This window comes from Clinocottus analis, unplaced genomic scaffold, assembly GCF_023055335.1.
Source record: "Clinocottus analis isolate CAN_PGR_092001 unplaced genomic scaffold, fCliAna1.0.p SCAF_6, whole genome shotgun sequence".
In the NCBI taxonomy this organism is placed as follows: Eukaryota; Metazoa; Chordata; class Actinopteri; order Perciformes; family Cottidae; genus Clinocottus; species Clinocottus analis.
In genome coordinates this window covers 19,370,974-19,394,161 of record NW_027176218.1, presented here as the reverse complement: position 1 = coordinate 19,394,161, position 23,188 = coordinate 19,370,974, and the positions used below count along the sequence as shown (strand labels likewise).

Here is a 23,188-nt window from a genome sequence, read left to right as displayed (position 1 = left end):
CATGTCTTCATTATTACCTTGTTTCTTGTAGCAGCAGTTTTTATTTTTTAGCAAACTCATAAAGCTATGGTATGCATCCTGCCCAGAAACAAGCCATGTATTTTCCTCAGGAGCTGGTGGAGACCAACAACTACATTAAAAGGAGTTGTTACAGGTCATAGCAGAACAATCTGCATAAACCTTAACTTCACATCAATATTGCTGTTGCTCCACGTATCTCATCAACATATATACTGGCCATAATCCGTACGTTTTCCAAAAATAACTTATTCCTTCTGCTTTAAAAGACCAATGTGTAGAATTTATGGAAAATTTATTGGTAAATATGGATAGAATATTTTTTCCTGTGACTTCATTTGTGCATCATCAACGGACATTTGTTGTGGACAATTGCTGTGTATTTGTTAGCTTAGATTGAGCCCTTCATATCCACATTCAGGTTCTCTTCATGGAGTCGGCCATGTTTTTAACTGCAGTAGCTTGTAAAGGAGCGGGGTTAGCGCAAGGGTATTTAGTTGGTTGCAATGTGCAACCTTACCAGTAGATGGCACACAATCCTACACACTGCTCCTTTAAGGTTGGAAAAAAAATCATAGTTTCAGTTCAATATCTGAAAGTTATTTCAGCCCATCTTGTGCTTCAAATCAACAATATTAATGACCAGGATCTTCCTCTAACATTCATCAAGTGCTTTGACCATACAAATCTTATTTGTGTAAATGTTCTGTAAATACATTTTCAGATACGTTCAATAACAGATACGCTATGTCGATATGAATGATGTAATAATGGTGACATTACATAAGATTGATAATGCACATTGAGTGCACAGGGATCATTTTGGGGGGAAAATTCCCCGGAATAATTTATATTGGAAAAATGTTAGTGGGTTGAGCAATTAGTTTAATTAGAAAGGACAATAATTCCTATCTCAAGCATGGGTCAGCTAAAGAGACACACAGGAATTGTGGTAATTGTCCAATGACCAAAAGACGTCACAAACCCAAGTGACCGACGACAGACCCCGACAGACCCCACATGAGCTCTATTCGTCTTCCACTTCAGCCTCCAATGCCATCTGCGAGATTTTTAAAAGGGCAAACAGCTGTACGGCTCCTATCATCTGAATCCCGCCGTGGGCAATCTGTTGTCCACGTCCCCCCGAATGAGCTAATTTTATCCCGGCAAGATTAGATTAGTATCTATTTGCGCGTACTCTCAACACCCAGCGGGCGAAAACATCACACTTCACTCGGTCACATCCAAACCCACTTGGCATCACCGTGGAAACCCAGTCTGTTCTTTTAAAAAAGCAGTTTTACTAATGGTAAAAGAAATGAAGAACCGATTCCAGTTCAAATTCACATGACACAACGAGGGAAGAGTCCAGACGTTGAGCAGTTACGCAGAGAGCACCAACTGGTGATCAATTCTTGTGCGATGAAAGCCGCCTGGCTATTGATCTCCACTGTTTACATGCAGATGAGTCAACGTCTACTGCATGTGAACGTCATACTGAAGTACTTCGCTGGAGACTCATTCACAATCTCTACTTTGGAGAATAAAACAGTACACATGCGGCCCTTTTCCCCACTTCCCCCCCAATAGTAGAGCCTATTAATACACTGCAAAATGACACCGTTTACTCCTGTTTGAGTGAAATTTGTTAAATACTACAGATTTAGAACATTTTGGAGCCTTTTTTTGGGTTGGGGGTTCAAAGATTGACATTGACCTTGGTGCTTAGCGCCACATACGGGGTCGGGAAGTCAGACAGTAGGCCTGCTGAAGTATAGCAACAATTCATTATTGTTTTGTTGACAGCATGACACCAGCCTCCTACTTTTAAACTATTCTTTTTTCAATCTGATTATTATTAGATCCCCCCACCACACACACACACACACACACACACACACACACACACACAACCTTTACAGCGTTATTCATGAAATTAATATATTCGATTTTGTCGGCCCGCTGAGCTGATTCACCAAAAGGCCGCCGAATGCGTCTGAACCCTCACACCTCAGCCGCTGTTTGCCTTAAATGTGAATGCTCGTCGTCGTCGTCAGTGGAAGAGGAGGAGGAGGAGGAGAGCTCGGCAAATGTAAATGTGCTCCCACGCAGAGGGCATCGGGTAAGGTTTGAGCAAAAATACTCCAGCGGCTACACCGCCACTGCGCCGCCATTGACTCGGGCCGAAACACAACTCTGGGCCGACCGCCAGCTCGGAGGAGTTAGGCGGGGGACAGATGGTGAACCAGGCAGATGGGCAATGAAGAGAGAGAAAGAGAGAGAGGGAGAAAGAGTGAAGAGAGTTGAAGGATGAGCAGGAGAGGCCGGTGGACTGAGGGGGTGATGATGTGTGGATGAAGACGGAAGGAGACAGTCGGCCGGACGGAAAGGGAGCAGGCGTTTTTTCGGGAAATGAATCGGCTGACAGGAAAACAGGTAGATAGAGCGAGGCAGAGGCATGCGGGCGGAGAGGAAGGGTGATGGCCTGCGTGGATGGATCGGGGAAGTAGACGTGAGCGGTGAGGAAGTAGAGGTCGCAATGCAACCTGACAAGAAGTGTTTCATCCTATTTTATCATCCGTGGCAAAGGAGACAATTCACCCTCCTCCCCCCTCCCTCTGCAGATCACTGCGGCACACAAACAAACAAACTAAAAAGTATGGTTACCAAATTATAATACATCATTATATATGGACAAATATCAAAACACAAGGGTGTATTCAAATTCACAAATTAAAAAGACTATTTAACACTTTATTTTAATCAAATAATTACAATACAGTTCTTGCTTTGTGCAAAAATGCATTTACAAGTTCAGCTAAAGCCAATAGGATGAAGAAGTAAAGACTGATATCCTGAATGTGTCCACAAAAAAGGACATACTACTACTAGTATTACTATTATTTCTTCTATAAAATCCCCCCTACCTATGATTAAATATATATTTACCGCAGAGTCACATTCCACTCACAAACCCATGTTAAGTTGTGATGAGCTATGAAACTCTTCAATGTCTTTGCTCGTTGTCTGTGATATCGAAACACCTGAAACCGCGAGGTCAAAGGTAAACGTGTGTGTCGTGGTGACATAAATCCCACCGACCACACGGAGCATCACTCCTGCCGGCTGCCGAAGTCAGTCTCACCGTACAGCAGCAGAGGAGGTGGTACCGGCCTCGCCCCACGAAACGCCTGCCATGGGTAATCTGCAGGAAACGAGGGACGGGTATTTGCTTAACAGACAATCTTTTTACTGGTTATGAAACTCTCAATTTAATATGGATGCCTCTTTCTTCATAAGTAAAGATTGGCTATTCCCCTACAGTCATTCATAATGCTCGCCGTCGGTGTCGTTGGACTCTGCGTGGTATTGAATGAAAACCCTGATTCATCAGAAACGTGTAGTTTACACACAAGAACCGAGACTGGTGTAACAGGCTACCAGTCCAGACTATACCTGGTGTTAAAGGGACCTAGGCTAGATTATACCCAGGGTACATTATGACCTAGGCCAATTCATACCCCTTAGGACAAATTATACCTCCATGATATCAGTAGCGTTAAGTGATATACTACACAATAATTATTTTTCAACATGTCATTGGGAGTACAATTTTGTCAGGTAAGTTAAATGAGAAAGCTAACTGACTGGAATCTTAAAACTTTCTCTCTCTCTCTCTCTCTCTCTGTCTCTCTCTCTCTCTGTCTCTCTCTCTCTCTCTCTCTCTCTCTCTCTCTCTCTCTCTCTCTCTCTCTCTCTCTCTCTCTCTCTCTCTCTCTCTCTCTCTTTCTCTAGCCCTTGAATACCATAATCTCAACACGTCGATGGCGACCAAGAACTATTGGGTGAAAACAGGTAAATAGCTCTTGCACACACACACACACACACACACACACACACACACACACACACACACACACACGGATGGATGGTCAGCGGTGTGTGTGCTGCTGGATGATCAGTGGTAATCAAGAGCCGCATCGATCGGACACAACAGCAGTTAGCCGTGGCGCCCGTTGTTGTGCAATTCAGCAAAATAGAATTGGCTCTCATTTGATCCCCCCTCTCCCTCCAAAACACTCCTCTACTCACCCCCTCTCTTGCGCTCTCTGCGCCCGGAGTGTCTATAACTGCTCTGTTTCTGGGAAAACCTATTAATGTATAATTCACGGCTTCCTGACTGGGACAGAGGGAGAGATCACATCACATCACATCACATCACAACCGGGTGTGAATGATTCTGAAGTGTGTGTGTGTGTGTGAAGTCTGTCCACTACTCCGTTTCACTAGCACCATAAGAGACACGCAAAGGAGCAAGATTAATGCAAACACCTGTGTGTGTGTGTGTGTGTGTATGTGTGTCTGTGTGTGTCTGTGTCTGTGTCTGTGTGTGTCTGTGTCTGTGTCTGTGTGTGTGCTGCAGCTATAGTATAAGTTTCTAGGCCGCTTTCAAACGGAAGGGAAAATCATCGGGTCCTCTCTAATATCCGACTCATCTCCCATTGATCGTTAATCTCCCTCCTCCTCTCCTCCCTTGTTCTCCCCTCCACAATTTTTGCCTCCCTTTTGATATTCTCTCACCTCCTCCGTCTTCACACTCTCCCCGTCTCCTCCTTTTTACTGTGTTCCCATTCCCATTCCCACCCTCCGTCCCTTCTCCCCTTCTCGTCTTCCCTCACAGTGATCCAGGATGTGGAGAGCTCCTCCCTGGAGGCCAACTACCAGAGCTTTGCCAGCCTGATGGAGCAGCGGCTGGCTGAGCTCTTCCTGGTGGCCGGCAGGCAGGGCCCCCGGGCGGCACGACCACGGCGGGCCACCACCGTGGGCAGCTACACCGTACAGGTGGGTGGGAGCGGGATTCTTGTGTTTCACTGTGTGCATTAGTGACGATGGCAGGGTTTGTTCAAGTACAATTCTCTGTTTTAAAAGAACTAGTTTGAGCCTTTACAAGTGACCACATCTCTGTCAACAGAACTATTTGAATGTTTGTTCACCTCTGCACTTTCCAATATTAGTGATATATGTTACAAAAGAATTAGAGCCCAAATGATTAATTGATTTTTTTTAACAACTGATTTATATTTAATTACAGTTTTGTCATCTCATGTCATACTAAACTGAATCTCGATGGGTTTTGGACTGTTGGTCAAACAAAACAATCAATTTGATGGACTTTAATAAGAACTATCATGTACCTTTATCCATTTCTTCAGAAGATAATCTGCTGACAAATCAATAATGAAAATAAAGCCCTATAGTAAATTTGACGATGAGACAATTCATAATGTATTAACTGAAACCGCTGACAGCCAATGAACCACATGGAAAACACCAACATGCATGTGACATGTTTGTTCTGCTCTAGTAGAGTTTGACCACTTAAAGATAAACCAATGTTGGCATAATGTTGAAGGCACTTAGAAGCACAGAAATACAAAGCTCTGTGTATAAGTTATTCATTCCCCTTCTCCGGCCGGTGGTCCATATTGAGCAAATTAAGACAACGATTGACTCTTCCTGGGCTTTCTGCCTCAAACACCCTCAAGGGTTTACGAGAAGTCACAGATGACCAGTTTAATTGCTGCAGAAAAGGAGGAGACTTGGAGGGGGCAGAATCATCCAGCCATTTAATATCACACATCATTTAGTTTTACGACAAAATCAAATTACCAGACATGATTAAACCGTGTTTGCAAAATACTTTTTTTTTTTTTTTTTAAATCGTTTGATGTATGATGAAAGGAAATTGAGATTTCAAGTGACTCAGTTATCCTCAAGTGTCTTCCCGAAGTGCAGTTATCTTGCAGCAAATGGTCCATCGAGATCAAAGCAGCCGGGCCGATTCCGAATTTTAAATTGGGCCACTGTAGATATGCCAGTGGATCTGTTGCTCTGCTGAGATAAAGGATTGTGTACGTTTTCAGTCTGACCGGAGATTAAATGTTGCTCTTTATCAAGATGGACTGTAAGCGTAAGACACTTGTCTACAAAATGCCGCTACCACCTCGAGATGTTGGACACCTCATTTGTCCTCTTCCAGATGGTGAGCATGCGCCGGCTGCCCGGTCCCAAGAACCCAGCGGAGATGACCTACTACGCCCAGCTGAACGGGGCGCCCATCACTGGATCCACCGCCGGCAAAACCCTCAGCAGTCTGGACTCACAGACCATGGCTCTGACGCTGGGATACTTTGTGCAAGTGCAGGCTGAACGTAAGGTTACATTATTATGTGTCATATGTGTGAAAAACCAAGCAGGTCAAGACACATGTTGCACATTAGAGATGTTATTTTTGCCAAACGTCGACGTCCATTACAAGCACTTTAACAAGGTTCTAAGTATATTTAACAGGACAAAGTAATTCAGCTCTTTTAAATCTTTAAGAAACTCTTATCTACAGGGGAACTTCAGCACTTACTTAAAGGATAGGTGTTTAGGGTTCAGTGTCATCCACCCCTCCGCTCACCGCTCTTTTTGTGTCGGAGAAAAACGTAAAACAAATGCCCCTTTCTAGAGACAGTTTGGTTTGTCCGTTCTGGGCTAGAAACATAGGACTGTGTGGAAGAGGACCCACTCCATTTGTAGATATGAAGAGCTCATTCTGAGCTCAGGAAAACAGGTGATAAGAGAGAGGCAACGTCCCGACCCTTCTGGTGGACCGCCATATTATTTTTTGCTGAAAAGTAATCAACGACGAGAGTCAAATAATGATTTGATCCCATTAAATCGTGCCATGATTTACACAAGTGATGTGTTTTTTTTGTTGAAGTATAACTCTGTAAAAACGATCATATTTTTTCCAAAATAAAATCTCAGAGGGGGATGAATGGAGGGACTTTGCCTCTTTTAACACTAATGAAAACATAGGTATGGATATAATATATCTGCTAATAAATACCACTAAATCCGAAACAGCAAATGGATAACATTACCACGAGTCATATACCATGAGCAATAGCCAGCGAGCCGCTGTTAATGGAACATGTTTGCTTCTACATTTTGGTTTTTGTGCAGATAAAACAAACAAAAGTTACTTTGTGAACTGATCTGCCGGTGGCTGCCACTCCATATCTTCTGTACAGATTATGTGGTATTATTCTTCTCATCCTGTTAAAAAAGCAAACAAGCATATTTCCCAAAATGTTCTATTCCTTAAAATCCAAGTCTTATTCATATCAGTTATTCATGATGTTTTTTTTAAATGGATAAATGGTTTATTGACATTGAAATTCAATATACAAATATACACATTTGTTCTATTCCCATTTGTTCACGTACTTGCATGATTTATTCCGGCTAAAGGAATACTAGGCTTAAAAATAGGACGCTTTTCTGTTTGCATTTTGCATATTTACACACAGATTTACACAGATTTTCATTTGCATTTGGCCACTATGCAAATGAAGGTACATACATATTTTAGATGCACAGTCAACTCACAGAACACACTACTCTTTCCGCAGCCATTGTGGAGACACCACACTGCTGAAAACATGCCCATTGTAATGGCTCTGCAGGATTTATCTGTTGAACTGGAGTGTAACCGCCCCGTCTCACCGTGACATCGCGTAGGTTTTTTTCTTTGCATTTCCATAATGCCCGACGGAGTTGCACTAAACCCAGCGTCAGAACATTGTAATATAATCATAATATACAGATTTAAAGTTGCGTTCGGAAATTTGTAGTCGTGTATACTTTGCTGCCGATGAGGAGGCTCCCTCAAATTTCCCCAACAATAATTAGGAACCTGGAGAAAGAACAAGAACCAGCAGCGGGCCTCTCCAGCTCCCCCTAACAGCGCTCAGGCCGGGAACCAAACACAGTGTTCTTGTAGAATTCATTTAGTTTCCCTTAACCGGCTCAGTGGAAACAAACCGCATTAGTCCTTCAAATGAAAACACATGCCCTTGGCAAGCTGTGTTTGGCAAGGGGAGCTCAAAGAAAGATGTTTTATGGAAGACATTCAAGTGAAAAACTTTGACAACAAGCAAGTTTTTTGTTGTTGTCAGAAGTATATTTCTGGATGTAGATTTCTAGTCCAAGAATGTGTTTTCTTTTATAACATTTCTGTCCATGTTACATAATTTTTGTGCACCTTAAATACACATCAGGAGATTTTGGGGAACACGCTTTCTATACGAGAAGATTGATACGAATCTCATGCCTGTGCGCTAAATATAAATATGTATATGCAGCCAGAAGATGGTTGAGTCGAGCTTAGCATATGGGCTAAGCTAGGATATATAGCATATTGATATATTGATGTTTAATTTTTGCAGGTTCTTCAGCAGAATATTGAGTGTAAAAATCTGTAGATTGACTTAAATAGACTTTCAAAGGCTATTGTTGCTTTTGCAAAGATAACAGAGGTTAGCAACTATCAATAATACACACGCACGCACGCACGCACGCACGCACGCACACACGCACACACATGCAAAGTCCATCAACTCCTTCATTTTTATTTCCGCAGATGTGCTGAGAGAAGTGAGAACTGTAAATCTTAACTGGGATTATAAAAGCTAGAGGGACAAAAATAGGATTTTTAAAAAACAACGCCCTTGTTTGTAGAGAACAGTGATTATTTCTGCTAGTCTCATCATTGCAAAGTGTGTACTTTGCAAAGTGTGCACTTTTGCGACGACTGGAGGGTCATTTAGTGGCTCCAGACTGAGCTCAGGACTGAGGCTCAGTCAAATACTAAGGAAGGGATATTTGTGCGTTTGTAGCTGTGGTGAAGACGCCGCCCAGCAACCTCTGGATCTTTGCCGTGCTGACGCCGCTCTTTCTGTTGATGGTGGTGATCGTCATGGTGTCCTTCATCCTGTGCAAGAGGAACAGGGTTATCTTCAAAAGTGGCGCCTTCAGGAACTTCAAAACGCGCTCCAAGGTAAGATCGCCGAACATGGACGCCCAACTGCACCCCTTTCTCCTGCCTTACCTCTTCCGTCTTCTTCTCTTTTATTCTTCTTTCTATTATCTTTTATTATTTTTAATAATCAGCCGTGACCTCCCTGAGTGTCCCCCCATCTGCCCTTTTATTTATTTAATATTTTATTGGTAGTAGGCATCAATTAGACATTGACAGATGTTTTTCAGACAATTGAGATTGCGTGTGCAGATTTTTGGATGATGCTCATTTTAGTTGAACACTTATAGAACAAAAGGTGATAAACACAGAATAAACAACAGCAAAGAAACAGAACAAAACAAAGAACAAAAAGAAAACAATGAATAACAAGGGAGTGATCTAGTTTATATTGTACAGTCATTGATTTATGAAAATAAAATCAGGTCTATGGGGTGTTAAGTATGGAACCCATTTTCCCAATATGCCAATTTGGAGGTAACACATGCTGTTATCTTCTCCATGTTGTAAATGCCCACGTATTCAGAGTAGGACTCTCTTGAGATAACCATTGTTTCTTTTTGACAATATTCCAGATGGTCTTACTTTCCAGAGGTCCCCTCTCCCCTTTTAAACATTCAGCAGACAGCACTGCTTTACCTTGACGTATCCCAGAAGCCAATTCCGCAGTATTACTTAACTTCTGAACGAGTGACACGCCACACGAGCAAAGCGGTTGTGTTTAGTTGTTTCTCTGGGTCAGAAAAAGGCAATCCAATCTGCGCGGGGCCCGGTTTATTTGTTCTCCCGCCTCTGAAACAGCCTGTGGTCATCGCTAATCATGCATGCTCTGAAGGCTAATCGGCCGAGGGGAAAAAAAAAAAAAAAAAAAAAGGACAACGCTCAGTGTACTGGAAGAGAACCGTAGGGTGATGTTGGCCCTTTCGCAACGACAGCGCTCACTCGACATCAACTCATTTGAGGTTAAATTGGAATCAATCATTTCAAATGAGCGTGCGTGGAATAGATTGCCACCAGCTGGCTGGATCGGGTCGCGGAGCGTAGCGCCAGAACAACAGCTGCCTGTGTCGGCGAAGTGGTAAACAAGCGATAAGATTGCCAACCCCATTTTGTTCTGATGGGGCTCTTGACGTGACTCTGATCACAATTCCATAATCCTGAAGTGTGTTTCACATTTGATATCTTGATTCAAATTCCGCTTTGGTGAGATAAACCTATCTATTGACTCTGGTTGGTCTAACCTTTAATACCCAGCAAAGGAATCTTCTCAATATTATGAATAAATCAACAATCATAATAGCTCCAGATCCAAGGACTTAAAAGACTTCGAAGCTTTGGAACGTCAATAAAATGTTTCCTCTAGTAGAGGTTTCTTCTACTTGACAGCAAGTAGACAAAATTTTGATCTCTATAAATATCTCTACAATATTTCTGGAGCTCCACAGTAACATCCTGATGAAGCAATCATACCTTTTGTAGGCTGAAATCAAAGCGTACCCATAATGCAGTGCTGTTCTGTGTGAAAAACACACACAAAAAACCCAAAAGTGAAGTGAAATGTTTTAGGCCACAACGCCATCAAACCTGAATGTTAACATGTGCCAACTGAAAATAAAGCAACTTTGAATCACGGGGAAATAATGTGAATGTCTTTGCTCTTAATCTTAAACACTTCCCTTAATATCATTTTCACAGTTTTGGCCTTCATTTCTGTCAATTAGGATACTCTGATACTGAATCTGTTAGAATGTTTACTGCCGGCTGACCACGAATGACTAGCTGGTAGACGAACGAGCAAGGCTAACGAACGTAGCCTGCGGAGGAGATGGGCCGTTTCTGTTGGTCATGTGACTCATTGTCATGCAGGTCATAGTGGTCCATCTCCAATACACTTTGATGGGTGTTTGAAGAGCATAGTTTCTTTGCAGTTTGTGTCAATACCCTTTAGCCCGTTTGAGGGATGATAGGAGGTGATGTTCCATATTTAATGGTCTGATTGCTAAAAACAGAATACAGAGGTAAAACAAAGAATGTATTGAGAAATAAACCAACAGGTTTGTCGGTTTTGGTCTATTCATAGGATTTGTTTTCAATAATAATGAAAAAAAACCTGTCAGACTGCTCGTGTTTTTTGCTCAGTCGCACTGCTTTTTTTTTGCAATGTCACAATCTACCCAGATGCCTGCAGTTTAGTTGGTGAGTACAATGTTATGAACAGAGAAAGGAATGATGACCAAATTGAAACAATCCTATAATAATCTATCCTGTCATGTCATCTTTTGTTCTCCTCTTTTATATCCTGTAATTCTCTTAACCCCTGCATGACCTTGACTTTCCACCTCTCTCCCTGTTTAGACCTCGTATCGAAGGGAGGGCAGTTACCACCACCAGGTATTCACCAGACCCTGGCTGGGTGGATGACTGACTGATTGAATTGCATTAATAAGTGAATGAGTCGCCGCGTTGCTGGCTGCTTGTTTCTGTATGTGTTGCCTGTGGCTGTTGCTGGGTAAACTTGTGCATGTGGCTACTACGCTGTGGACATGACTTATTCCTCCATCCTCACTGGCTGTTGGAGATCAATGGGAGGAGATATGACGGGGCAGTGTGGAAAGGTGTAAAAAAAAAAACCCAACAATAATAGGGGTGTAAAATTCACAAGCTCATCCCTTAACATTGAAATTGTTTTGGCTCGAGTCGCTTGGCTGAATTAACAAAGAGGGACAAGCTCATAAATACATGTAAATGAGCTGAAATCAGGGCCTCGTGAACATGAATCGGGAAAGGAAGCTCAAAACCTGCGAACCAGACCAATCTATTTTCATTTGTGTAGCAGCCATGAAAAGTGACTCAAGCGTGTGTCATCGGCCCAGACGGCCTCTCTGCCAGCTCCTTTCCCTTTCAAGCCAGACGTTTTATCCTCTCAGATGAAACCTCTCTCCTCCCACAGTGGCTCAGCAGGAACCTAACATGGACCCTGTGTATATATATGAGGCGCTCCACTGGAATGATCTACCTCACCCAAAGCAGAGCAATGGCCATAGAGAAGGGATATAAAAAAGCTTTGAGTTACAAAGACCCATGGTTACTGTTGCTGGGGTGGAGCATGTCAGCTGATCCGCGGGTTATTTTGGGCCAGCCTCTCCCGTCTCTTTATCCCTCGAGAGGCAAAATGAGGTGAATAACGGATGAAGGGATGGATGGAGGAAGGCCGGACATTTTTTTGTTCCAAAGCTGGTGTTTACGCCACAGCACAGCACACCAGAGCAGCGCATAGCACAGCAGGGTAAAAACACCCCCAAATACATGTCTCTGGCGAGTCCCTAATGTCTCCTGCTTCACTGTATCTCCTTACACTGCATTATTATAATCAACATTTAAATTTCCCAGCTCCAAGGTTTTGTTTGCCTTCACAATCCTTTGTAAACATTTAACATTATGCTGTGTTTTACGAGCGAGCGCATCAAATATTAAAGAGTCCCGAAGTATTAGATTTCCTAAGTGGCGCCCGCGAGGCCGCAATCACTGCTCTTATCCACAGCAGTGTTTACCCTCCTCCAAGCCCAAGCAAGGGCACGTATGAGCAAGTGAGGTATATGTGTCACGTTGGGTTTTTTAGTGGGGAGGAGCTCATGTGGTGAAATGGAGTGAAACACTTCTAGTGTCCTGATTAACACACGTGTTCAACCATTTTTATTGTTTTCATACAAGACCCACATGTGCATTGAAAGAGTTGCAGCAATTGGGGTGGAATGGCGTGACATCGGCACGACAGGGCACCAGCTCTACCAAAACCAGGGAACGTTGCGATAGCGCGGTCTGCATGTTCGACTCCCAAAGCCACCAGGAGAAGCACAGGGATCCCTTTTCCAAAGGTGCTTCCAGTCCAAGATATCTGCAGTCTTCTTCATCTTCCAGAAGCCAATGTCCCTCTTTTCTTTGTGTGTCGCTCGCAAGCAGCTGAGTTCCAAAGGAGGGATTAGTAAAACAGGAACATTTCACACTAAAGGCTGTGATGTTGAAAGAAACCCACCTTACTGCCCTTGGCTTCAGCACTTTATTTTGTGGATTTTGACGGCATTTTCTAAAACTCACATACTTCCAGTAAATCAAAAAAAAATTGGTAAGCCGTGCAAAAAAAACAAAAAAAAAATAGTTTTAGCCACATCCAGTGCCACTCGTGGTTGTGGTTGGATGTAGAAACATACTCTAAAACAGACTTTTGATTAGAGCTTTTTTTTGGCGCTGAAAAGCTCTTGACATTAAATGACATCGCCCCAAAATGGACGATTTGTTTATTGGCTACTCGCCGTGTTACCTTGAATTTGCCTCTTGAGACTTGGATGTACCGCATGAGTCAAAACATCTTTTGATGCGGTTTGCTGTTCAGAGAGCAGCATTCATTTACGCCAATTCATCGAGACCTTTCTCCATTTAATGATAATGTTGTTGTTTTTACTTTGATGATACACACAGCTTAAACAGAAAGGGATCATTGAGCAAAAGACAGGAGTAAATACCGATGTAGTTGCAATCAGTTTTAAGTGTATTTAGACCTGCACTAGCCTGGTGAAAATGCTGCATGAATACTGACCAGAACCCGAAGCTAAACTAGTAGACTCCATTAAATTGATCCAGTGTGTGTATTTGTGTGTTTTTATTCTGCTCCCAGCTTGCCCTCGCCATCAGTCACCACGCAGGACAAGTTAAAGCTGCTGCCGATCGATACTCCGGGTTATATTAGGTCTGCATGTGTGTTTTAGCCTCAAAGAGTGATTCTGCAGCCGAGTGCGACTGGCCTCGTTCATCGCCCGCTGTGCAGCCGGAACATTGTTCAAAATGGCTTTTGCTCCCTCCGTGCCTCCTTGTGTAGGCGCGCGTCAAAGCCTCCGATAGCCGGTTTCCGTGTGGAGCACAATAGAGGGCGGAATCGGCAAAAACAGTAGCCGCGATCCATTTTTCATTTCAGTGGAAGTACAATGCCGTGGCTGCTGTTTGAAGGCCTCAAGGTATTTTTTTTGTTGCATTTTTGCTGCATCATGCCTCACACCTGCCCCGGTGGGAGTTTATTGAATGGTGCTGCCGCACGCCTCAGTCCACCTTGCATTGTGTCTCATTTCACTTCTTTAATTTGTACCCACTCTTTTTTTCGGCATCCCGAATCTCAATCAATATGGCCGCGGGGGGAGTAGAGCATATCTCGTCCATCTGCTGTACCTCATCAAGCTGCTGTTGGCTGTTGCTCCGAGTTAAAATTAGACGAGAGGAGAAGCTCCTGTTTGACGGAGCGGGCGGGGAAACTGAGTATGGCTAATTTAGCGGTGCAGCCGTGTGGTGCACGCAGGGCACACTCTTTTCTCCGTCGCCGGTCTTAACGGATATGGAAGAGAACCACAAAGAAAGATGGCCACACGTTGTCAGTGGACGACTGAAACTGGAGGGAGGAATGGTGACGGGGGAAGGGACAGGAGGTTCGGAGAGGGCGAGGACAGCTGAGACAAATGGGAAATAGTAAGGCGAGAGAATAGGAAAGAACCGACAGAGAAAGAGGAAAGACCCGGAGCCAGTGCCGTGACATACTAGTTGCGAAATGTCAGGCGCACTCTTCAAGGTTACGCCTGCCGGCGCCTGTCATTTCTGAGAATCCATACTGTCCCCTCTCGTGACATCCGTTACCCACCAACCAATGAGCGGCGCGTCCTCTTGCCTGTCAATGTGCAGCGTGCATTAGGTCGCCACTCTTGGTTCAATGCCCCATGCATGCTCCTCATAAATCCATACATATGATGCATAATTGGGACGAAGTTGAGCGGCACATTTAATGCCCCTAACCTACGAACAGCACGAGGCCGTGAGCGAATGAATGTTTGCACTCTGTATGCATCTTTCACGCGATACAGCCACCACTGTCACCATACGTCACTTCAGCGGGAAAAAGGTGCACACACTCACGCGCACGATCCATACATTCACGCCATGGTGCGTTTTTTTTAATCTTTCTTACGTCAACGTGTGTGTGCGTATCAATTTCCGCGACACTCGTCCGTAGCTGCAGCCACGTGTGTCGGAGAAAGCCGACGGCACAGCGGTGTGTATGACTGATGAATTATTGATGGCGTCAGCTGGATGCCCGCGCTCGCCTTAACCTCACACGCACTCAGAATGTATCATGCATCATCAAATGCATTAGGCGTCCCAATTTTTTGGGGCCGCTAAAAATAGAAACGCAGAGACAAAAAAAAAGGGAAGAAATCTGGGTTTCGGCTGATTAGTTGTGTAACCTAAATAGGGCCTTTATCCCCCCCCCCCATCCTGCTCTCGTACTCTATTCCGTAATTCGAAAGGCATTTAGAATACAAAGAATGTGTCCAGGCCTTGGAGGCTTTAGCAAAACACTTAGTCTGCTGCCTCTCTCTCTCTTTGTCTCTTTATGCCAAAAACCCTGACTTCAAAGGTGCTGTTAAGCTTTATTATTTATTTTTCACCCAACTTTTTCATTATGCCAGCCATGGTGTTCGAAGAGTGATAAAAACTTGTTTTTTCGTGGAGGGATGTTCATTCAATTACCTTTATCTGAAATGGAGGCAGCGCTTATCTTAAAGGTTCTTACTTTAATATTCAGGAGACCAAGTCCTGTTAGCCGTAAGCAGCTCTGTCATCCGCTCAGCTGTCCAGCGCTTCAGTTGATCAGATGGCAGTTACAACAGACTTAATCCCTTTGTTGCTCTGTTGTTGTTGCTGCTGCTGTGTTGAAAGTAGTTCATTTTCCTCCACACAGCGGGTACATTTTCTTTTTGAAGGATGCCGTTACAGCACATGATAACCTCACCTGCATTACTGACGCATTACGGGTTGTTTTTTTCTTTTTTTAAAGGCTGCATTTTATGTTGAAAAATAAGATCAAGCTAATCTGTTTATTTGATGACACCCAATGCGGAGTTGGATGTGTATGTTCTGCTGCAGTAAATCTCATGTTCGTAAGGCAGAAATGCATTTTATCAAATGTTTTCACACGGCATTTTCTCACAAATGTGTTGGAGGAAAGGAACATTCACACTGTGTGCGTCTGTATTCCGTCGTGTGCTCTGATTGTTGCATTTATCTTGCGCCTTCAAACCGCTTTGAGACTCTCTGACCAACATTAGCTACAGTTCGCTACACATGCATTGTGGTGGAAGTGCAAGATGTATTGAGTCTACTTCATCACCCTTTATTGTGGCTTATACATTACGTTGACTTACAGTACTTTCATGGCACTGATCAGGCTGTGTTGTGTCGTAAAGATGAAAAACAGCAACGTGGAACTGGATTTTGTGCTTTGCTGTCTTTGCATGTGCTCCATTTCCTGAAAACCTGCTGCTTGTTTTCATGCATCGAGCAGCTTTTGGTCCATCAATCCACCAGGCAAACTGAAAACAAAAGCAACATTTTTTATAAATGCATAAAATGCAAAGGAACTGTGCGCTCCACGGTTGAGCTCCTGCATGGATTGATCTCCAAGCTGCGTTAGCTGTGACTTTGGAAACAAAATCATGGGGCTTTTTTTTTACCCCTGATGTGTGTTATCCTTTTTCCCTCGCCAGCCTGTCCAGGGCTTTGACTACGCCAAGAAGCACATGGGTCGAACCGGGGACGATGCCGTCTCCGTCACCAAGGAGACGCTGGTGCTGGGGCTGCCTGTACGGGACACTCTGCTGTCGCTGTCACTGGACAAGAAGGTTCACCAGGATGGCACCGGCAGCAAGAGGCCTCCATCTGCTGACATACACAAAGGAGGGTAAGGGTTCCTGTACTCTGATCTGTTTAGTAGTTTACAGTAGTGTATGTAGTACAGTAGCTCCCGATATGAATATCAGGATATTCTATTCATTAGAATATCCTGATATTCTAATAGATTTTTGCTGATAACCATGATGTTGATACTTCCAACTAACTTTATTCGAATGCTGAAAACAATATACAAAAAATAATAATTCCCACCTAACTGCAGATAAAGATCAAGTTCCTCATCTGCTGGAATTAACATATTATTTTGCCGCATCTGCCTAGAGCTGGCAGATACAGAAGTAAAATGTATAGCTTTTCAAAATAGACGGGGCATTACGTGGAAAAAAAGTCCATATATGTTTTGAACTGGTGCCTGTTTGTTCTTCACAATTAAACTGGTCGTGTTGGAGGAATACGATTTGGCTGCTCTTCATGTCACTGAGCACTCCCAGTCTGTTAAGACCGTCACTTTCATTTTACGGTCATTTAAACCATTATTGATACAGAAACATTAATCAGGTGAAAGCTATTTCAATTCCTACTCACTAAAAAGCATATGGGTGTCAGCTTCGAAACCCAAATATTGTGACCAATGACTTGGTTTGGAAACGTTACAGAACAGACTTCAAAATCTAATTGTTATGAGTTTTGTGACAATCACCAGTTGGCGGGGGCGGAGTTACGCTTTGCAGTCACTGATTGGTGTTGCAGCAAATCGTCGTTAATACACGGCTGTGATGACAGGCAGAAAAGAGGTCACTCTCATCAAGCTGCTGACATCATCATACATAATTCAATACAAACGAAGATGTTTTGGCAAAGCCTGCCCGTTCAAATCACCCCGAGCTCATCAGACATACTTTCCCCGGTCGAGAGGCTCTGCGATGAGGGTACCACAAAGTTCCCGAGCAGCTGTTGTTTCAGTCGGTGAACAAGCCGGCGACGCCACCCCGAGCTTTTCTTCCGCGGCACCAGACATCCGTGTTTGTTTGTGCATCGCGGTGCTAAGCCCGACAGAAGCCAACAGTAAGCAGTGCAGCAGATTGACACAATGTGAAGATGAGTCCAGTGTTAACAAGGAGCTGTTTGGAGACAAACTCGATCGACAGGCGTATTTAGATGAAGCAAAATGCTGGGATTTTAGAACTGCTGGTTTGAACGGCAGGAGCTAAAGGGAAGGTGCTATGCGGAGCACTTTCAGCATGAATAGATAATTGCAGCATCACTCCGAGCTGTTAACAGGCCAACACCTATATGACATGTGGTCTGACACATCTCTCCGTTGGGTGGGAAAGGTTTCCTTCAAGCACCTCTACCAGATGTTTACTGGTCCGGCACCAGAGAACACGGAAATGATGACTACCTTTTTCCGAAAAGAGGTTGACATAGATGCTGCAAGAGCTTTCACTTATACCAGAAAGAGTTTTTCATCGTTGGTAGAATAGTAAAGTAGGACACTGGAGGCTTTTCTCCATGGAAAATATCTTTTACAGATGTACATGCATTTCATGCATTGATGGGGGAAGTGCAAACCGAGATTCACCTTTTTAAACCCAGCTGATTCTGTCGTTAAATAACATTTTCTGTAAGAGAAAAAGAAAAGAAAAAGAAACTGTCCTCATTAGCAGGAATCACCAGCACTGGATTGTAATACTTCCTGAAAACTAATGAATGTCGAGCCTCAGTTCTCCCCCACACATATTTTGAAAATGCGGGTGAGATCGAATTAGATGCTGCCAAATCCTGCACCCCTGGCTGACTTTCATAGTGGTAAAAAAGAGATCCATTCCAAATCCATTTGGGAGTGTGCAGTTAATTATCTGCAGGAAAAATGTATGCAAAAAGAATTTGTCTTAAGACGAAACAAGGCTGATAACCAATCAGGAGGCAGTCGATTTAAGTGTTGGTGCCTGACTTTGACTGACATAGTTTAAAAGTTGACTGAATGATACTGGAGTTGTTCACTTACCAGCTTCAAACCCCCTAAAACAAAGGAGCTGATCCTTGTGGTGATCTAAACTGTCAGCTACACAGATGGCCGTTATCCTCACAGGCACTAAGAACCTGAAGAGGATTCTTCCCGTGTACTTCACTGTACATCTGGGATCACGTATCGATCAAAGCGGGATGAATGATATGGCAATGGTGATTTACCATATCAAATATGGTAATTTAAACTGACTGTTGCCATATATTTCCATATATTCCATCTGCCTCTGCACTATTTAACGTTTCCTACACTAAACTGCTTTGTTACGGTCCTCTAATTTACACGACTGATATGATTCATTTAAAATGTGTTCGCACAAACAAAATGTGCAAACGGTCCGATACCAAACAGACCCCGCAAGGATTACCAGTTGTAGTGTTTAAAATAGAAAATATTTAGAACCGAATGAGGAAAACATATATAGTTTTTTCCAATTTTCTACTGGAAGATGTTACACCCCCTCCCCCCCCCCCCACCACCATCATTTCCTTTCGGGAAAGTTTTGGAGTCATAAATGAGACGAAGCACAAAATGCTAATTCAGAAACATGTGCACGAGACGATGCCTCACATTTGCACACCGCTAAGTGGAAAAGGGGAAATAGGGGCGGGATTCGTTGAGCTTCGCTTCTGGAGGATGATAAACACATGTATATTCATAAAAAACCGCGTGCCAGAGGAAGCCTTTCAGCGTAACGATGATGACGGTGTAAAACGCCAGAAGAACTGGCATGGGGCGATAATCAGCTTTGTCAACATGTGTGTGTGTGTGTGTGTGTATATATATATATATATATAAACACTTATGGGGAGCCATTTTGCAAAGAAGGCATTGTAGCTTGTTCTACCACCTGGGTGTCCACTCATTAGGACATGAGGCAGTATCTCATCCTTTAACCAGTGCAGAGTGGAACTCAATGGGACAAGAGAGGGAACGAAATCGCACCAGAAAAACAACAAAGAATGCAATTATTCTTGCACCTTACGGTGATTACTGAACAAGAGAGTGAGGTGTTGTGCACAAACAGAGGTGTTGTGCTCCATCAGAAGAGGGGAAAACAATGTAATAAAGAAAAAAAAGGTAGGATAGTGCCCACGGCAGGAAAGATGGATGAGTTGGATAAGAAAACCAAATTAAAGTTGAAATCATTGCCTCGTTAACATCCCTGTTGGATACTGAGTATAAACAGTGAGGAGAAAACTGAGAATTCAGAAGCTATCGTTTGATGTTAAGCATAAAAAAAACGAGGCCGATGGGAATGTCGTTAGTTTTACAGCTGTTTGGTGACCTGTCAATGAAGAGAGAGGGACAGTTATTTGAGAATTGAAAGAATTTTGAATTTCTTTCTTTCTTTTTCCTTTTTGTCTCGGCTGAGGTGTAAAAGTCGCTGCATCCAAAAATAAATGCGACAAAGTGCAATGAAAACAAATTTAGCGAATAAATGATGAGCACAGCATCCACTGAGGCTCCTGTTCTGCCTAAGGGACGAAAAATGCCGTCACATTAAAAAAATCTCATCATCGTTCCACACAAGTCTGATGTGACCTTCCTCTCAGTATTACATGAGACAGAAATGACATATTTGCACCCAGTCTTGGTTTCATGATTATCCGACTGGATAATTGATACCGCCTCCTGCTTATGTCACATAAGTACATGCTGGCAGTGGATGGAAACAAGCATTCAGAAATACATTTGGAGATAGCCTGTTACTAATGACACAAACGCTTGCTTTGCACTATTCAAACCCAGTGAGTCATGACAGTCTTGATGAAATGAGTCGGTGTAAACAACACACGCCACCTGAAACAACATACAACCAACGGCAGTGCAGTGAACAGAAATATCACTCTATATATAGTTAATATCATTCAATTAATTCATCTCTATACAACCAATGAATGTTAACTTAGTAACATAGTTTCTTGGATTAATTAAATGTGTTGGTATGTATGCCTCCCACACCTCCCCATAGTACCTCAAATACAGTAAAATACGGAAAATGTACAAGATTTGACATTCCCATCATACAACTTTGATGTGTTTTGGACACTTTTACCTTAATATAAACAAAATATGGTTTTCAAAAAAGCACATGGTCCCCAACATAATGAAATATGTTGCTCCATCTGTACACATTACAACTAATATTTACTTCTGATGAGAATTTGTCTTATTTAATTTTCTCTTGTATTATGTGAAAAACAAGTTTAAGTTTCCCTACAAAGATTATTGTCGTCAACTCATCCGTGCTGCGTCCTCGACGCCGCAGCAGGGATGTGATCGGCACCTCAAGCAGGTGGGACAACAGCTGCGGCTGCAGATTGTTCTCTTGTCTGAGGGAAGAGAACGATGAGGACTGAATGCTAACCACGGGGGGCCTTCATTCTGCTCACTGCAACCTCCGAGAGCTACAGTGTGTGAGGCACAAACTGGAAAAAAGAGAGAGAGAGAGGAGAGGTGTGGAGATGAACATTACTTTCCAGCGGCGTGATTATTGATTCTGTTGCTCCTCTCTCTGGCCTTCCCACCCTCACATTAACATGGAGCACACGCCGTTACTTCTCCCTCCAGCCACCCGGCTCTTTGCTTCAATACCTCATGACTTTTTACTGCGACCCGGCCAGCAATTGACCGCTGCACTCTGTGTGAATGGTGAGTGTGTTCGTGTTTGCGTGTATCTTCACACACACACCGGGTGTTGGCCTCGCCCGTGGCGCTGTAATGTCCGGTCGCGCTGATTTGTGCATCTCGCACCACCTGTAGACAGGCCTGTCACGTTGTGTAACTGCTGTGGCTTACATGCCCCAAGGCTAAGTGTGTGTGTGTGTGTGTGTGTGTGTGTGTTTGTGTGTGTGTGTGTGTGTGTGTGTGTGTGTGTGCGTATGTGTGTGTGTCCTGTTACGTGCCTGGTTTGTCTAAGGCAAGAACAAACTATGTCTTCATATATGTTTCTGCTTGAGTGTATTGACTTCTCTAGAGTCGTGTGTGTGTGTGTGTGTGTGTGTGTGTGTGCGTGTGTGTGTGTGTGTGTGTGCGTGTGTGTGTGTGTGTGTGTGTGTGTGTGCGTGTGTGTGCATGACATACATGCACACTGAGCTGTTTCCATCAAGGCCCTTGGCTGTTGAAGAACTTGCCTGTCAAAATCAGGGTTGTTGCAGTACTACTCGTCCTTTCATTTTGCCTCGTATAGCTCTACATCTTCTTTGCTTTTTTACAGCATGCTTCTTTTATAAGATTTTATTGATTAAAAAAAAACTATGACTTAATTATTATCACTACACAATCTTACAAAGAACTTCAGGACAGTACAACAATAGAAGGTTCATGAGCCGCACCCGCAGCACCATCACTGCTTGTTTCGTTGCCTTGCAACCAGGGGCGGGACAAAAGGGGTGGCCTGTAGTTTCTCTTATTTGTTCGTGTTTTTATCCATCACACACATGCACACTCATGGTCTTTAAAAAAAAGTTATTTTTGAAAGTTGCCAGCATTGACTGTGAGATGATGCACTGCCTGTGTACACACAAGAGATTCACTCGCCTTCCCCTTCTCCTTCCTCCCTCGCCTCTCTCTGTTGCCATGGATACCACAGGCGGTTGCCAAGCGAGGAGGACGGCTCGGTGTCAAGTAGCGGCTCCGGGAAGCTGAACACGAGCAAGAGCTCCTCGGCCCGAAGGACGGCGACCGGCGGCAGCAGCAAGAACGGCAAAGAGGAGCTCCACAAGAGGAGCGCCAACGGTGAGGAGGAACTATTTAACATTAGTGAAGCATCAGTAATCACTTAATTCATCATTTATAAAGCATTGTTCCAACATGCATACTCATTAGTAACTCATTCGTATGCCATTCATGAACACAGGTATAACATTCTTAATCAATAAACTCTACTATTATGCTTTTTTTGATTGGGTTTTCATACTTCATAAACAATGGATTCCCCATTTGCAAATTAAGAAATATATATTGCAAACCAATTATTAAGGACTTACAGATGATGCATTAATGGTTGTAAACATGCCATCATGAAACAATGCTTTATAATTGATGAATTAAGTCATTAACTCATGCTTTACTTGCGCTAAATAGTGTGTAGTTATTATAATGTGTTACCACAAATGGTAAGATGGATAGACAGACACACACATAGAAGGATAACGAGAACATCATTCTGTCTCGCCTTTACTTTTGCACCCACCACAAAGTTAATCACACAGAGACATACTGTAATATTTCACCCAAAGGAAATTGCATATGAGTTAATGAAGCGCGCATGAGAACAGAGTGAACACACTCACACATGCAGTGACTCAGCCGCTGCTGCATCATTGTAACTGTCGGTGACGAGACGCGTACTCATCACATGTCTTTTAAACTCACACGCACACACACGGGTTGCGGTCATCGGTCTTCACTGAATCCAAGCGGACTTGCCAGTTGTTTGTATTGAGATATTCCATTTATATATACAAAGCTGAAAATGCAGTACAGAGATAAAAGCCGGCGGTTGGCAGTGCCGTGCGCCTTACGCGCCGCATTACGTT

General features: G+C 43.3%; 1 protein-coding gene across 5 annotated transcripts in view; it reads left to right on the top strand.

Moving 5' to 3' along the window:
• Positions 1 to 23,188, top strand: part of kiaa1549la (KIAA1549-like a) — an 85,621-nt gene that overhangs the window by 45,527 nt on the left and 16,906 nt on the right. For 4 of the 5 annotated variants that reach the window (XM_068602635.1, XM_068602637.1, XM_068602634.1 and 1 more), the window contains 7 exons: positions 3,814 to 3,873; positions 4,700 to 4,860; positions 6,059 to 6,230; positions 8,748 to 8,908; positions 11,243 to 11,278; positions 16,471 to 16,664; positions 22,240 to 22,385. In XM_068602635.1, coding sequence (XP_068458736.1) covers positions 3,814 to 3,873; positions 4,700 to 4,860; positions 6,059 to 6,230; positions 8,748 to 8,908; positions 11,243 to 11,278; positions 16,471 to 16,664; positions 22,240 to 22,385 — 930 coding nt within the window. The remainder of the gene's footprint in view (positions 1 to 3,813; positions 3,874 to 4,699; positions 4,861 to 6,058; positions 6,231 to 8,747; positions 8,909 to 11,242; positions 11,279 to 16,470; positions 16,665 to 22,239; positions 22,386 to 23,188) is intronic. The other variant, XM_068602636.1, reaches the window with a different exon arrangement.